The following is a 17,796-nucleotide window of genomic DNA, read 5'->3' as shown; positions in this document are numbered from 1 at the left end:
TATTCGCTTTAGTTGATAATGTATTTCTTTCAAAAAATTGCTTAAAGGCCATATCTTTTCTATATACAAATTTCACTTGTCCCTGAAGTGTTTGCGCCACTGTATTGTCATCTATTAACATTCCCCAATTTCCCTTAATGATGTTCTTTATGATTTCATAGGTGTCATCAAATACTGAAATATATAATGGTAAATGATGTTTTTCAGTTATTGGGTTATTATTATTCACGTTGTTTATATTGTAACCATGGCTCAATATGGGTTCATATATTCCCCTAAGTCTCTTGTTCCTAACTTCTTCAAGTATATTTTCACAAAATGTGTCAGGGTATCCCCTATTTGTGAACATAGCAGCCATGAATTTAATTTCTTTAATAAACTCATCTTCCTCACTGACCATTCTGGCCGCCCTGACCATCTGGCCTTTGACCACAGCTTTTTTCTGATGGTCAGGGTGCCAGCTGTCATAGTGAAGGTAAGAGTTGGAAAATGTTGGTTTCCTAAAAATATTGGATTTCAAATTACCATTATCTTTATTATGTGTAATTTTAACATCCAAAAATGTAACTTCCTGATCTCCAATGGTATGTGTAAATTTTAAAAATCTAACGTTGTTATTAATGTATTCCAAGAATGTATTTAATTTCTTTTTATTTTTATCATGATCCCAGATGATAAAAATATCATCTAGGTACCTTAAGTATAGTTTGATATATTTCCAATATTCACTCTTAAATACAAAATTTTGCTCCCAGTATGTCATTATGAGATTTGCATACATGGGGGCACAAGCTGCCCCCATTGCTACTCCATCTGTCTGTTTATAATAATTTCCTTCAAAACATATGAAATTATTATGCAATACTATGTCCATAAGATTAATTAGTGTGTTAATTTTGGTTTGTTCGTATATTCTAGATTCAAATAGCTGCTCTTCTAACCATATTAATCCTATGTCATGTGGAATACATGTAAATAGATTGCATACGTCCACTGTGACAAATAAGTCCCCACTGTTCATTTTTGTCTGATTTAACCTACCCAGGAAATCCCAAGAATCTTTGGTAATGTGGGGATATTTAACTATACATTTCTTAAAGTGATGATCCAAATATTGTCCAATGAAGCATGTTTTGCTTCTCTTACCATCAACTATAGGCCTAAATTGTAAGTTGTTTAAACCCTTATGAATTTTGGGTATTCCAAAAATTCCGCTTATTACTGGATAGTCATTTTTCAAGTATGTGTATTCTTCCTCAGAGATTTCCCCCTGCATCAACATGTCTTCGAGTAGATTGTCTATTCTTTGATTAGCTATATGAATTTCATTTAAACTGACTTCCGAATATGATTCACTGAATAACATATTTGTCATATAAGATGTATAATCCCCTTTATCCGTTATGACAACCCCATTACCCTTATCGGGTCTCATTATCCTGATGTCCTTGATTCCTAATATATAATCAAATATCTTCTGTTGTTCTTTTTCCATATTAGTATGTATTGGTTGTTTGTATTGCTTGTAAAACTTCCTTATATCTCTTTCTGTTATTTTCTCAAAGAGAGCTATTTTTTCATGAGTCGGGGGGTTGAACACACTAGGTTTAGACAATTTGTTACTTTGTTCAATATACGTATTTCCACTAGTTGTATTATTGAAAAACATTTTTAGATTCAGTTTCCTAATGAATAATTTCAAATCAATGATAGTGTTAATCACTCTACCCTTTTGACATGGTACAAAGTTGAAACCCATTGAGAACAAGTTAGCATGTTCACTACTCATAACACTCTTCGAGTAGTTGAATATTTTAAAATCACCTTGAGTGTTTGTTGTTATTATTGGGTTACTCAAAAATTCACTCCCAGTTAGTTCAGTGTCCATATTTGAAAAACACTGAGAATTTTCATTAATATATTGTTCAGGGTTTAAGTCAATGTAAAAGTTGATGGGAATAATTACTTCCATACTTGTTTGAGATATGCCCTTTACTTCACCCACTATTTGGTTAGAGTCTTCCTGTATATAATTCTGTTCTCTTACATCCATAATTTCATATGTGGATAGGTTTAATAGTGCACTTTCCCCCTCATTTTGTTCTTGTATTCCTTTATTCATTATTCTATTATCTATATCTACAAACATTTTTTCATATTCTAACCCTTGACAACAATAAACTGTTCCTGCTTTTTGTGGGGTAACATTTCTTTTTAAAGTAAAATTATTGTCACAGTTAACGCTTGGTTTGTCCAAATACATTACAATATTTTGGTCATTCTCTCTTGTAACTTGCATATTCATATTTTTTCTCAGGTCATTATTCAACCCATTAATAACATACTCATTCATACCATTAGTCTTATCACTACTCATAACATTCTCCCTACACAATTGCAAATCAATATCTTCATTGTTAATTATAAGATTTTCATGTTTACCTATCCATTTTCTGTTATTGGCGGTGTGTTTGTAATTGTCCATTCTTCGGTAATGAAAATCACCAACAAAAAGTTCACCATCATTGGGATAACAATCCGTATGAAGCTTGGAAATATCATGTCCATAAGTAGTCGGGCTCCCTTCCGTTAACCTTAACATGTCGATTGTCCCATTGTTACTGTTATTTACCCTATTTTTCATCTGCGGTTCTTGTACCCTTGCTTGTCGTTTTTGGACAAAAAATCTTTTTTAGGTCGCGCCCCTGTGTTCTAATTGTTTTAATTGGGGTGGGACTTGTGTGTATTTAAAGGAAGGAAAGCAGGGGAACAGTATTCTGAAGAAGTTCGTCATAACGGACGAAACCCGGGTAAACATTCGTTTTATGTAACTGTTTGGTGGAAAATCAGTGGATGTTGGTGTACTGGTCATTTTCGTGGTGTACTGCTGTTTGTAACCTTCAATAAACGGTCCATTATAGCTGTGGAAGCATTTTTTATACAGCGTGGAAGAAAGTGAGTTACTGTGACTGCTGTGACTGCTGTGGTTAATTCGCTGCCGAGCATTTGAACTTCCTGTGATATATAAAATGGAATGATTACATTTCTAGACCTGGACTTCCATACCTTTAGATGCAGTGAAAAATAACTTCTTACAATAGTGGATCTGTGATGACCGTTTATCGACTTAGGTTGCCAGTTCCCAGATCCCTAAGCACAGCATCAATTTTCAGGGGTTGTCATTGTCAGTGTAATAGTTACAAGGGGAATTATACTTATATTTTTTGGTGGTTAGTTTTAGTTCCTGGTTTTTACACCAGCTATTTGTTTGGGAGAGGCGATCTTGAAGGATCATGGTGTCTTTTGGGGACTTTATGGAATTTGGTCCACCACATACCTTTAACATTATGCTCTCTTAGAAGTAAATGCAAAAGAGGAGTGACCCAAGGACTGAACCGTGGTGTGCAGTGCCAATTCTTTTGGATAAGGTAGAGCCTCCCACCTTTATTTTCTTAGTTTTATTTGTGATCCAATTTGCTAATCAATGGGTTGTAAAGTGATTAACACTTAGTTATAAGTGTTTATCTGTGATACCAGAGTGTGATGTGGTGTTGAATGCCTTTGTGAAGTCTAGATATGCAGTGTGTACTGATTTGCCCTCATCCATTGTCACAGTAGCATTTTTAAAGAAGTTGGCCAGGTTAAGTAAACAGGATCTGCTCTTTATAAATTCATACTGGCTTGGGTCAAGAGTCTGTAAGTTATCTATATCTTTATTTGTGATCATTTCTAAAGCCTTACAAAATGAGGCTGGTGAGGCTTATGGATCAATCAAAGCCCTCCTTTGTGCAAGGGAATGAGTGTTAGGACAGCTGTCCTCCATTTGTCGGGCATAAAGCCTGTTTTGAGGCTGATATTGAAGAGCCTCTTTAAGAGGTCTGACAAGTCCTTTTTCAAGCTGACAAGTTGGCCACCTGAGATGTTATTCAATTCCAAGGAAGTAATGTTCTTGGCCTTACATGGTGCTTTGAGGACTTGTTCTTTGGAAATTTGAGTGGGGTGTATATTCAGGTATGTGATTTGGGAGGGTTCCTATCAGCTGACCGAAGACACAGGTTAGCGAATGCAACTTGGTCGAGCTGTAAACACCGAAACGGCAAAATATCGAAGCAGCATGTAAGCGAATTCTTTCCCTGGGAAAGAATTCACTTGGCCGCTTCGGTAGTTTGATGTTTTTGGCACTGTAGTGCGGTCTCAGAGTTGGTATATTTAAGTAGGGGTGTGGGGGGCACAGACCCCATATCGGGGGGGTGTGAAGCCCCCCACTTAATATGTATTAAAGTGTTTTCTTTTTTTTTTTTTTTTTTTTTGTTGGAACAGTGATTGTTTTCCCTTAGAAAAAAATTGCTGTTCTGACAGTTCAGTTTTGTAAGCTTTCGCTTACATGGGGTCAATTAATCACTGTTCGCTAACCTAAGCATTTGGTGATCTAATATAGAACCGATTTGGGAATGTAGGAGGGGGGTGAAGTTAGAATTAAATTTGTCCACTAGTGGTTATTCATCTGGGTCTGAGTATGTGATATCGTTTACTGTTATTTCTGTGCAGGGCTTGGCATTGCTTCTGAAGTCACTAACATAGTTAAAGAAGGCTTTGTGGTTGTCCTTTGCTTGGGTGACTGCTTGTACCTCATATCTGTTCTTGTATGATTTGAGTTGCCTTTTTTCAAGCTAGGCCAACACCCAAAGAGCAGGAAGCCCCTTTCCAACCAAGGAGAGCTGTTACACATCAGTTGAGTTTGCCTCCGCCAGATTTTCTCTGCCACGTTTTCCAAAAGGGTGACCCCACTAACTTATGTCACAGTCTTCACTATATTCCATGGACATTTCTGGGAGAGCAGTTCAAGTTTGTCCTGGCTGGGACACCATCACAGAAAGACCAGTGAGTTCTTCACGTAGTCAGTGTCGACCATGTATTACTGCTCTCTATTTGTCAGAAGGAACCCTACTTGGAGGCCAAGCCATCTGCTTGGAACTTATGGGGCAGGTTGAACCCCTACTCCTTAGAAGGCCTGTTGAAGCAGTCTGTCCTTTGCAATGATGCTGGGGGTTTTACTGATGCCTACTCTTATAACATGAAAAGATACGAGAGTTTTGTCCTGATGTTAACCTCTGTGATTCCAGTGTGCACATGCTGTATGACAAGTTTCAGATTTTGACTTCAGAGGGGAGGGCAGTTGTACATCTGTAAGTCAAAGAAACTGAATGGTGTTATTGGACATGATGTTACACCTCTTGGTGACTATAATCATCATCACCATCACGTGGGGCCCACATAGTCTGTTTCTTTAGATTGATGGGGGGGCTACCACATTCAGTGGAATGTGCTACTGTTTGGTCCATTTTCTGCTCCCAGATTTTAAACTATTTTGAAATCCCTTGTGATGGAGGCCTTAAAGGATAGAAAACTGTGTCTCTACCGTTGATGACGAGCCTTGTAGTCCCTTCAAGAGACTTCCTGGTAACGTGTCTCTTGTGTCTGTAGTCTGTGGTTGAGGGGGCCCTTTATAAATTGTTTTCATGGAAAAGGTAGCGGATGATTGAAACAGCATTTTTGAAGATGTGGTAGCATCATAGTAAGTGGCACAATTCAAGCCTGCTTGCAGTAACTAAAAGGCTGCTGTTAGTTAAGCAAAGACCATTACTTTTTCAGAGGGTAGGAGTTTGAGAGGTTATGTGGGACAGGTGATCATTTGTGATCAGTATCTTTCTTTCTTAAAATTCTATCCAGACTCTGACATAACCAACATTACTAGTCTGTCTCCAGCTAAAATACTTTCTGATAAGTGATTGTTAAACCTTTAACTTGTTGAAAGTTCTGAGATGTAGTATAATGGGAGGGGAGAGAGAGAGAGAGCGTGTGTGTTAGTCATTCATGTAAGGGAACATTGTTTATTTATTTTTATTTATATTTGTTTACTGGGGTAGTGCACTGATCTCAATGGACCATTTGCAGACACAGCCCAGATGAGCAAGGATCGCATAACAAATGAACAAATCATGTTTATATATACAAGGATAAGCTAACAACATATGAATATTTATAGATGCAAGAATATGGTGCAACATTTAGTTCAAGAAGTAGTTTACATTTCTAAACATGGATGATAAAATAGAATCATGCTTGGCAGAGCTTTTTGGATAAGATACAGCCATAATGAATGAGATGGTTTATGCTTTAGGGATAGTAGCATAGTGGTATAGAGAGCGAGGTATGAAGACTGAAGAGGTAATTATGAATAGTTGCAGGAAAGGATACCATGGGGAGAAGACAGAGAAAAGGTGAGAGGCATGCAGAGGGAAGAGATGTAGAAAGGAGAGGAAGTGTAAGAGCTGTGAAGAGAAAAGAAGAGGGAGGCAGTAAGTGAAGGGGATGACAAGATAAGGAAGGATGAATGGGGATAAAAAGCAAACTAAAAGAAAGTAGCAATGTATTTACCCGGAGGGAAGATTGTAGTTTCAACTGCATTTGTGTTGATATTTTGCATGCAGGTACCACAGGGAGTTCTTGAAAGGGATAAAGTGCTTTCCATAAACATAACCGGGAAGACTGGAGCAACACTTGATATACTTGTGGAAAATCAAGGCAGGATCAACTTCGGCAGATACATTAATGATTTTAAGGTGAGAAAAAGCTCAGTCTATATATATTAAGTGTGTGTGTGTGTATGTATGTATGTATATATATATATATATATATATATATATATATATATGATGTTCGGAAATGTCTTACAGGTTTTCAGAAAATGAATTGTTAATTTTCTCTATTAAACTTGTCTGTGTTGTGAAGCTGTCGTCGTAGCTGGTTTCGAAAGAAGGTTTGATTGACAAAAATTGAATGGATAAACAGTCTGAGCTACCAGTTTATGGTATTAACTGTTCTCTACAAGATTATGTCTAATATGGGGACCTATCAGTTTATGGTATTAACTGTTCTCTCCAAGATTGTCAAATATGGCAACCTATTTTCCACACATTGTGAGAAAACATGCCGTAGGTTCATAGGTAAATCCTAGGCTATTAGTCCACATGCTATTATAAGCCTACCTTATAACTAGATTTTACTAACTCTAACTTGTATCTTTGAGGTAAAGTCCTTAACTGTTATACCAACCACGTCCCACCCTCAGTCATAATTTCCTGGCTGTGTTGTCTGTATCCCTTTCAAGATTCAAAAAGAGATTTCGGTCTCTTAGGTGTAAGAGAAAGGAATTTAGGGCATTACAAAAACCATAGTCTGATTGCTTTTTCTTCCCATCTCTATGATCTTGCAACATGTTATCCCTCAATGGGTCGAGTGTGACTTGTAGTGCCTTTCTCATACCTTATCTCCCCTATTGTGGCCACACTAAGCAAGGTCAAAGCCAATGTCTTTAAAGGTGAGGATGAGAGATTAAGAACAGACGTAGCTTCTGTGAGTCTAGCAAAGGTTGTCTTTTTTTATCTAGTGCGTTTCCTGTTCACTGCTGTTGACCTTGATTCTTATACATTTTTTAGCTCACAAACTACCCGTCAGTGAAAAAATCGTACAAAATGAGCTGGTTTTTGTCATGCCTTAATGTCTGTGGGAGGCACGAGTTTTCACAGAAACCCATTCTTGCACCCCAGTTTTTTCAGCTCTCTATCTTTGACCTGTTATCTTAGCAGCATTATTTGGTAAAAGTGAAAACAGTAACGTGAAGAGTCATTTGATTTTAAGTCTAAATGACAGCCTGTTCCCTTTTCTGGGAAACATTTGTTGAGTCGTACTGACTTGTATTAAAGTACACGGCTTTTGAGACAAGACCGTTCTAAGACAGGTCACTTAGTCTAGGACTTTGTCAGGCTCATGCTTTTCTTTTTAAAACTAGAAGGAAACATTGTCTTTTTGGCCCATAATTGATTCTGGTCTATAATTTTAAAATCCATGCAACCCAAATCACCAACTCATCCGTGAACTTTTCATGTTATACATTGTTATTGATACACTGCAGACACCATGCACAAACCACTTTTCCTCCCTCTTTGTACACCCAAGGCTAATTAGTCCTCTGCTGTGTACCTTTCCTACTTTGCACATGTTCAGTAACCTAACACAGTTCAGATTGTTGACTCTCCTCATTCAGCATCTCTACATTGCTCTCTGTACCCTGAACTGGTCACTGTTGACAGACAAGTTAGTGTTTTACATTGCCCACATCCTACACCCTTTACCTGTATGTTTAAGCTTTGATTTGTGTGTCACAATTCATTTTCTGTGCACTAGTTAGGGCCAGCAATTTATGTAATTATGCATGTTCTTCATGTTTCACTGTTGCAGTCCTAACATATGGGTTATCCGGCTCCCAGTAGCCCTCAGCCGGCCCGAATACCAGAGTCCTTGGTATATGACGTTGGCTGCCATCAGTTGTAAAACTGATGTCAGAAAGTCAGGTATAAAGGGAAGCAGCTGACGCCATTTCCTCAGTCTTTCTTCCCATGGAGCACGAAGCAGATGCAATTCGCACTAGTGCCGGTTGGCCGTTTACATTCTTTTTGCTTTCTGACTACCAAGTTGAAGACGCCTTCAGATAAGTGCCCCATTAGGGATCCTCTTTTCTTACTTTAACAAATGTCAGATAAAGTTAATAACTGTCTTGCCTGTGGAAAACAGATTCCACACCGAAATTTTCATTCCTGTTGTATAACTTGTTTGGACCTTGAGCATTACGTCCCTAATTGCGATCTCTGTGCCTCCTTTAACCCACGTACCATAAGCCGTAGAGCAAAGATTTTGTATCAACATTTTGGAGTCTGGCCTAAGTTTGTCGGTATGGCATCTTGTGGTCTCCCGGCTTTGAATATACCTAGGAAATGCAAAGACAAGGACCGTGACAGACCTAGGGTTAAATCTGCTGACGACGCACCAGTGAAATTGGTAGTCAACCCAGTGGTAGTCATTGAGGTGCTTTCGCAGCCCCTGCAGTCCACAGATTTTCAGCCAAAGGCCTCTGCTAAGACCTTTACTGAGTCCTCAATGCCGCAGTCTGCTAAGTTCGTCTTCAGACCCCCTGCCTGTTGCCATCTCAGATGGGTCCGGAGCTGCTATGCAGGCACCGGCTTCTGACGCCTCTTCTTTTTGACATGAGACCAGAACCAGACCGACTACCTTAGGCCATACTTCTGCAGTTGCTAGGCCTCCCGAGTCCCTCTTGATTGTTAGCAAACCTTCCAGCCGCAAACCTTCTCACAGGCAGGCGTCTGCCTCCCCTACTGTGCCTCAGTCCCAGTTGGTAAAGATGGCTGGTGATCTTCTTTCACTGATTAGGGGCTCTCATCCTCCCCCTTCCAAGAGGGCTAGGAAATTGTCTCTTGATATTTTGTCCGTCTCAGATTCTGAGGTGTTTCTGCTGGTGAAGAAGGAAATTCTCAACTTTTTTCTGGCTTTGAGGATTCTGATGCTGAGGAATCTATCCCTTTTGCCTCCCCTCCAGAAGATTTTTCCTTTGTGGATACTTTGCATACTTCCAGGGAGCACTTTAAATGGGAATGTCAAGATTTTCCCCAGTCTAAGAATAGAATCACGGAATTTTTGGATTTGCCACAGCATAAGCCTCTGGCTATACCTCCAGTTTTGGAAGTTGTGGATGATGTCTTCTTGGAAAATTCTGTAACTCCTAATTCTGTCCCTCTTGCCCCCAGAAAACCAGATAGGTATTACAAGGTTCCTGAATCTCATCAATTCCTTTTTAAAAACCCTACTGCTGATCCTGAGATTATTTCTCAAGGCCCCAAGGGTGTTAAGGCTACTATTGCTAAAAACCCTGTTCCTTCTGATAAAGAGTCTAGGGCCTTGGACAGGTGGGGTAAAAAAGTCTATACCTCTGCAACGCTTGCCTTTAGATCTTTGAATTGCCTTTTTCACATGCTTAAGTATCAGCAATGTACTTTTGAGACTATTAATGGTAAACTTGGGGATATTCCTTCCGGAGAACAACGATTTTCAAGACATTCTGCCACTAATTAATAAGCATTCATTACATTGTGGTTTTGACACTTTGGAGGCTTCCTGCAGAGCAGCAGCCACTGGTTCCGTTTTCAGAAGGCATGCCTGGCTCAGGGAGTAGCCTCTTTCTGAACCTGTTAAATCTAAATTGCTGGATATTCCTTTGCACAAGGACAATCTTTTTGGTAATAAGGCTGAGGAAGTACTGAAGAAGTTGGAGGATAAGGCGAAATCTACGCAAGCTGTAAAAGATTTCCTTCAGATTCAGCCTCCTCGGTTCAGTAGGCATTAATCTTCCAAGAATTGGTCCTTCCCTGATCCTGGCAAGCAGGGTCGCTCTAGGCCTTGGGGTTTCAGATCTTCCAGAGGACAGGCTTCTGCCCCTTAAAGGGCTAAACAATGGGATTCTTCTTTAGCTAAATCGTGGAGTTCTAAGCCAGCTTCCCAAAGGAAGCATTCTCAATGACTCCGGCCTTCTTGTACCTACCTCTGCGGGCCCTGGGTTTCCTTTGGGGGAAGGTTAACCAGGTTCACAGAGGTATGGTCTACCATCACAGATGACAAATGAGTGCTCAGTATTGTAAACCAAGGTTACAAGTTTTATTTTCACACCTTCCCTGTTCTGAAAGGGTACCCAGACATACCCAGAACTCTCAGGACAGAGGTAGAAAATCACATTTCTTCTCTACTGACCATGGGGGCTATAGAGCCAGTTCCTGCAAATCAGGCAGGCCTAGGTTTTTATTCAAGACTTGTTCTGGTACCCAAAAAAGGGAGCACCTGGTGCCCTATTCTGGATCTGTCTACTCTAAACACTTTTCTGGTGATTCCCAAGTTCAAGATGCTCACTCTTCAACAGTTACTACCCATGCTGGACAAGGATTCATGGCTGGTAACTTTGGATCTCAAGGAGGCTTATCTCCACATTCCAATAAGGGAAAGTTGCAAGCAGTTCCTTCGCTTCAGGGCTGGGGAGCAACACTTCCAGTTCTCTGCGCTGCCCTTTGGCTTATCTACTGCTCCCAGAGTTTTTACAAAGTGCCTGGCTCCAGCCATTGCTTTTTGCAGGCATAGAAACATCCAGATGTATCCTTATCTGGACGACTGTCTCATTCAAGCAAACTCCCCAGAACAACTAGAAAAGGATTTGGAATTCGTGAAGGACATTCTCACCTCTTTGGGTTACACTCTCAAAGAAATGAAGTCAAAGTTGGTTCCCATAAGGGAGATTGTTTTCCTGGCAGCGAGTCTGAATACAGCCACCCAGATGGTATTCCTCCCTCAAGAGAAGCAAGAAGATCTTCTGGCTTACTTCAAGAACTTGGCAAGCATGACCCAGCTCTCTGCAAGGCAATTCCTGCAAGCACTGGGGTTCATGGCTCCGTGTATTCTGATGATCCCATATGCAAGGCTGCATATGAGAAAACTTCAATGGTACCTCAAGAACCTTTGGTGTCACACACACAGGACTTAGACTTGATTCTCCTTTAATTCTCCGTCTACAAATGGAGTTCCTCTGGTGGGCGACCGCCTGTTCTCAGAAGAAGGGTCTTCCTTTCTGCCCACCACCTGCCAGCCAGACTCTCACCACAGATGCCTCAGATTATGCATGGGGGGGCTCATCTGGAAGGCAGGGGCATACAGGGGACTTGGAGCACCCAGTAGATTCACCTGCACATAAACTTAAAGGAATTGATGGCATTGCAGCAGGCCTTGCTGGCTTTCAAGGGCCTACTCTACCCTGGGACGCTGCTGATCAGGACAGACAATACCACAGTCATGTGGTACATCAACAAGCAGGGGGGACTCACTTTTACCCCTTGCGCAGACAAAGCATGAGATTATGGTCATTAGCAGCTTCCATGGGCTTACATCTAATAGCCCAGTATCTTCCAGGGAGGCTAAACTCCCTGGCGGATCATTTGAGCAGACATGTTCTGGATCCTCACGAATGGCAACTAAACAAAGTAATTTTCCATCGCATCACTCAGCATTGGGGCACTCCACAAGTGGATCTTTTCTCCTCCCACCAATCATCTCCTTCCAACCCTCTGCACCAGGGAGTTTCACAACAAAGCTTGGAGAGTGGACGTGCTGTCCTTCCCATGGACACATCTCTCAATTTATGCATTCCCTCCTCTGCCTCTTCCCAGAGTGCTGATAAAGATAAGGGATGAAAAAACAAAGGCTATTCTTATAGCACCAGATTGGCCCAAGCAGTATTGGTATCCCCTTCTTCGCAGCCTTTCTCAGGCTCAGCCATGGCATCATCCCCTGATACCAGATCTGTTGGTTCAGGAAGGGGGAAGTTTTTGTCATCCTCATCTTCAAACTCTGCATTTAACTGCCTGGTTAATTCTTTAAATCTTTCCCAACAGGTGGTGGAAGTTCTTCATGAGGCCAGGAGGCCTAGCACCAGAAAATCCTATGCAAATAAATGGAAGAGATTTTGCTCTTGGATGCTGGCTAAAGGAGAAGACTCTTATCCTTCTCTATCTCTCATTCTTGATTACCTAGCGGGATTGCTTAATGGTGGACTTTCGTTTTCTTCAATCAAAAATCATGCTTCAGCAATTTCTACTCATTGCTCTTTTGAGCAACCCATTTTTTCTCACCCCTTAATGAAGCAGTTCCTGAGGGGAGCTAGCAAACTTAGACCTCCCAGAAGATCTCCTACTCCTGCTTGGGATCTAACTTTTGTCCTGGAAAAGCTTACTCTTCCTCCCTTTGAGCCAGCTGCCTCTGCAGATTTGAAGTTTCTCTCCTGGAAGACTGCTTTTCTTTTGGGTATTACTTCAGCCAATACAGTTTCGGAGCTACAAGCCTTAATGGCAGTAGAACCTTTCATTATGTTTCATTCCAATCGGGTTTCTCTGAAAACTAACCCCTCTTTTATGCCCAAGGTGGTTTCCAGTCTGACCCTTAACCAGTCTATTCACCTGCCTACCTTTTTCAATAATCCCCAGAATAATGGGGAAATGATTCTGCACTCCCTTGATGTGCACAGACAGCTGAGATTTTATTTAAACAGGACTAAATCCTTTCGAAAATCTAACAGTTGTTGGTTAGTTTTGGTCCTGGGGCTCAAGGTAAAGCTATTTCAAAACAATCCATCTCCAAATGGATTGCTCATTGTATACACTTTTGTTACCTGCAGCATGGGAAGGTTCCCCCCTCAGGGTATTAGGACCCACTCTACTAGAGCAGCCTCTACCTCTGCAGCTTTTCTGAGAGGTGTGCCTACTAAGGACATTCTAGAAGCAGCTACTTGGTCTTCTGTCCATACATTCACAAAGCATTACAATCAACCTTTGTTTTCTAAATCCAGGGCTGGTTTTGCCTCTGCAGTTTTGCAGGGCCTTCTTACCATCCCTTAATCTGTGACCTTCCTCCCCCCTTTGTCTTTTTCCTGGGCTTTGGGAATCAGCCCATATGTGAGGACTGTGAGGACTGCAGCAGTGAAACATGAAGAACATGGTACAGTTGTGTACACTTACCATAAATATAAATGTTCGAGTGTATTCACTGTTGCAGTCCTGGTTTCCCACCCTCCATTCCCCCTCTCTTCCTAAGGCACAGACTACTTATTTTTATTTTTATTTTTTGGATGGCATGTTTCCAGGGTATTTCCTTCCTGGGTTAGCCTTCTTTTGGGGGCTCCTGACAGTTAAGGCAAGAAACAAATTAAGGAAATGGCGTTGGCTGCCTCCCTTTATACCTGACGTTCTGGCATCAGTTTTACAACCGACGGCAACCAACGTCATATACTAAGGACTCTGGTATTCGGGCCGGCTGAGGGCTACCTGGAGCGGGATAACCCATATGTTAGGACTGCAACAGTGAATACACTCGAACATCTACGTTTATGGTAAGTGTACACAACTGTACTTTTTGCCTTGAAAGGTGGTTTGTGACCCATACACCTACAGAACGTAACAGCCTATCAGTCACTGAAAGAGGCCAACAACTGTTTTTTTTTTTTTTTTGCACAAAATGCATAATAACTTTGTTGCAGATTTCAGTTTTCCACTTGTGTGTACCAAGAACTTAAGAAAGGTGTCACTGTGATTTGCAGACTGTTTATCAAATATTACAGTGGAAGTCCTGATATTCCATATCTGACTTTACCCATGAAATTCTAAACAGGTCAGAAATTCTAAACAGGTCAGCCTATCACAAATTATAACTCATCTTAATGAGGTTGCTAGATAATGCTATCTATTACCACAAGAATACATACAATGTGTGTTTGAGGGCAAGAGTGCTAGCATGGCTTTTGGGAAACCTTTTTTAATTGGCTACTGGTGTTTCAAATCATACATTGATGAACTAAGCGTTTTATGTCACTACAAATTTAAATTCCCTTTTATTTCCCTTTTCGTCAGCATTCATTTTATCTGAATGCATGAACATTAGCTCTGTGCAGATAATAATTTGTGTTGCTTTTCTAATAATGCAGTGTATATTTATTGTTGGCTATAGCCCATCTTTATTTTACTCTGTAAGTTGTGTAAATTGAAACTCACTTTATTGCTGATTCAGGAGATCTACAAGTTGTTTGATGTTCTTCCTTAGATCACTGTTGCAGTATTCCAATACTGATGGATTTATCCTATCAGAGGTAATCTGATTTCCAGCTGGTGTACCAAAGCCAAAACTTTCCTGACGTATCGTGTCTGGCATATAATCTTACCCTGTGGTGTAGGAGTACCTAAGCGGATGTCTGAATTGTAGGATCCTCAGACTATCTTGCCATCAGTTCAAATGGGGGATCTTTCCTCCTGTTGGTCTGTAAACCAGATTGTCATTGGTGCCACTGTTGCCTACACTTACCCAGATAAGTGCACTGTTGGAGAATCTTGGTTTCTTATTGTCTTTTATGTAGAATATTCATTGATTTCAGCTAAGAGAGGGAAATGGGACTATTGGTGGCAGATACCTTAAGAGCTTAAAAAGATCTCCACTCAAGTGTCTCTTGTTTAGGGGGCTGTACATGATTAGAAATGTTACAAAATCTGCCAATCATTCATTCCAAAAACCCTTCATACCAGACTTTCCTCATTAAATACTTACTTAGAAACCCAACATCTGAAATGCCTTGCTCAATACAAGATGGCAAGAACCCTCAACCTCGGCATCCCACTCACACTCAAAAGAAAGATCAGGAAATCAAAGCTTAAATGTACAGCTACCCAGTCTAATTCAGTTGCTCCCATTTAGATGCAGCAGGAGTCCACATTATGTCCAGCCCCTTCTCAGATGCCCACTACAGCGGCCCCACTCGTGGCAGTACAGTGTATGCTTTGTGCATGTCTGACATGTGAGAGCCTACCACAATGGTAAAGAATGGGGAACCTATGATGATGATTTCAGAGAAACCAGAGGGCACACCTCAAATCCTTGTTAGGGAAGAGGTACCTGGTGCATTAATCGAGGACCATCAGGATTCCAAATCATTGCATTTTGTTAGGGCAGATGTCACACTTAAGAAAAGGAAAGTAAAAAAAAAAAACAAGGATGTTTCTCTTACCTTTATTTTTTTCAAGGCCTGTACAAGATTATTTTGTCTTTGAAGCCTCCTTCCTGCAGTGCCTCCTCTCCCCAAGGGACAACATGCATTTTCATCTGAAAAGAAGGAAGAATCTGATTCAAATGAGTATTCTTTAGCTTACACATCTCAGATACATTCTCCTGTACACTTTGTTTCGGATGACCTACACCTTGCCTCCTGATTCTCCTATAAAGCAGATTTCCTTTGGAGAGACTATTACTCGGATGATGCAACATTGTGAATGGGAATCCAGACAAGTCACTGATGTGCAAAAAAAGATGCTTTGACCTGCTTTGAGGTAGGGGCTCCAAAACCTACTCCATTCCACCTGTATTATAGGCTTTCCTGGATGACTTTGATCTACTTTTTCTTCCCTTGATTCCCAGCCACCAGCTCCCAAAAAAAGGCTGACAGAAGTTTCTAGACAAATATCGTATAGTGGACCCTTCTGTTTTTTCTGTCTCCCCTGATAAGACCATGTGTAGCTAATGTGTTGCCATCAGGCAGAGATAGTAGGGCCATAGCCCGACATGTTTTGGCTTTTGGGGCCCTTAATTATCAGACTGATGACAAAACAACCTTTGTCCATTCTAGGGGAATTAAATAAATAAAACTGGCTAATTGGGATGACTCTGAACATAAGGCATGGGGTAGTACATATAGTCAAGCTATGCAAGTAGCCAGGCATTGTATAAAATGTAGCTATGTTGCTTTGCCTTCATTCCCTCCAGGAGGATATTAAGGCCACACTTCTAGATTCCCCTTCTCCTGGTGAACCAGCGAGCAGAAAGTCATTGTGCACGTGCGCATTTGTCTGTGTGTGTGTGTGTGTGTGTGTGTGTGTGTGTGTGTGTGCGCGCGCTTGTCTGTGTGGCACTTTCCTGACTGGTCTGGCTGCTATCCAGGGCATGTACCAGGAGAAGACTACAGCAAGCCTGCAGACCTCTGCAACATCTGGGACAAAACTGACTATCACAAAAGAACTTTTGAGGTATGCTTCTTATCTTGGGATTAGTGCTACTGTTGCTTCTGGTGAGAGAAGAAGCAAAAGGACATTGACGCCCAGTTGTGTGAAGTTGTGATGAGATCAGCACTGATAGTAGCCAGGTATTACCCAATAGGTGAAGCACCACTATTTATCATTCTTGACAAACTAAATTCTATCTTTTTGGTATGTATTGCTAGATTAGTGACAGTCTTGCCTAACTTCATGGTATCTTCGTAAATACTTCATCCATGAATCTTCAATGTCTACTATAGTAGTTTCCCTACATTCCATTGACTACTGTGCAAGCCCCAATTTTCCACCCACTGGCAACATGACCCAACAGTTTGCTCTCACCCCATCTCTGCGGCCAGCCTGATTGCATTAGGTGTTACAAAACAGTATAGTAGCAGTCTTGTGTTTACTGGCTGTTTAGTACTTCTACCACTTTATACTGCAATCTGCCAGAGATGCAGTCTTCTCACAATAGTAAGCATCTAACATCCACAGCAACACATCAGTCGCTGCACACTACAAGACCCATTATGTATGCTGAGGCTGTCAAGAAGAATTTACCAAAGCCAGCTAGAACTCACTGTAAAATATCTCAGTCTCCACTTCCACATATTGCAAATTCACAAAACTCACCCAGGAGTCATCAGGAAGGCAAATGTAAACCCGTAAGTCCTACCAAGTCTGCTTTTACATAAGAAAATGTATTGGTCATTGTTATTTAGGCATACAGACTACGCACTCACTAGACTGGACAAGAAAAGTAACTGTAAGCTGCTTATCTGATGTCAGGATCTGCGAGGATACAAGGGCCCTAAGGTCCCTTAAGTTAGGCAGATATGACCACAGCCTAGTGATTGCCCATGTGGTAGTGCATGACCCGAGGCACTCCACCCAGAGGGCCATGCAAAGAGACCTGATGGAACTTACTATGCATGTGTTAGAGGCAGGAAAGACACTGGTCTTGAGTAATATCTTGCTTTCACCAAGAATGATGGCTAGTTGCAAAGACTAGATAATTGACTTCAACAGTTGGCTAAGTAGTTGGTGTCATTCTAAGAAGATTTGGGTATGTGTCAGTCTTGGATGATAAGGTAGATACAGCTTCCTGTTTCACCAAGGATGGCTTACACCTGTCGTAACAAGGCTTCCATATACTGGCTAAAGCCTTTGCTGCCCCATAGTGTCTTTTTTATGCAGAGTCCTCCTGCTGGACATTCAATTCAAACTAAAATTTGGACAACATCAAGGTGGCACTACTCAGTGCTAAGAATCTAAATAG

General features: G+C 41.0%; 1 protein-coding gene across 1 annotated transcript in view; it reads left to right on the top strand.

Annotated features, from left to right (window-relative positions):
• Window positions 1–17,796, top strand: part of GLB1 (galactosidase beta 1) — a 1,256,403-nt gene that overhangs the window by 936,971 nt on the left and 301,636 nt on the right. Inside the window, exon 14 of the mRNA XM_044064915.1 lies at window positions 6,492–6,623. Within this exon, the coding sequence (XP_043920850.1) occupies window positions 6,492–6,623 (132 nt within the window). The remainder of the gene's footprint in view (window positions 1–6,491; window positions 6,624–17,796) is intronic.

The sequence above is a fragment of the Protopterus annectens genome, chromosome 3.part0 (genome assembly GCF_019279795.1).
Source record: "Protopterus annectens isolate FY-2018-M chromosome 3.part0, PAN1.0, whole genome shotgun sequence".
Taxonomy (NCBI): Eukaryota; Metazoa; Chordata; order Ceratodontiformes; family Protopteridae; genus Protopterus; species Protopterus annectens.
This window is presented reverse-complemented; position numbering and strand designations above follow the sequence as displayed.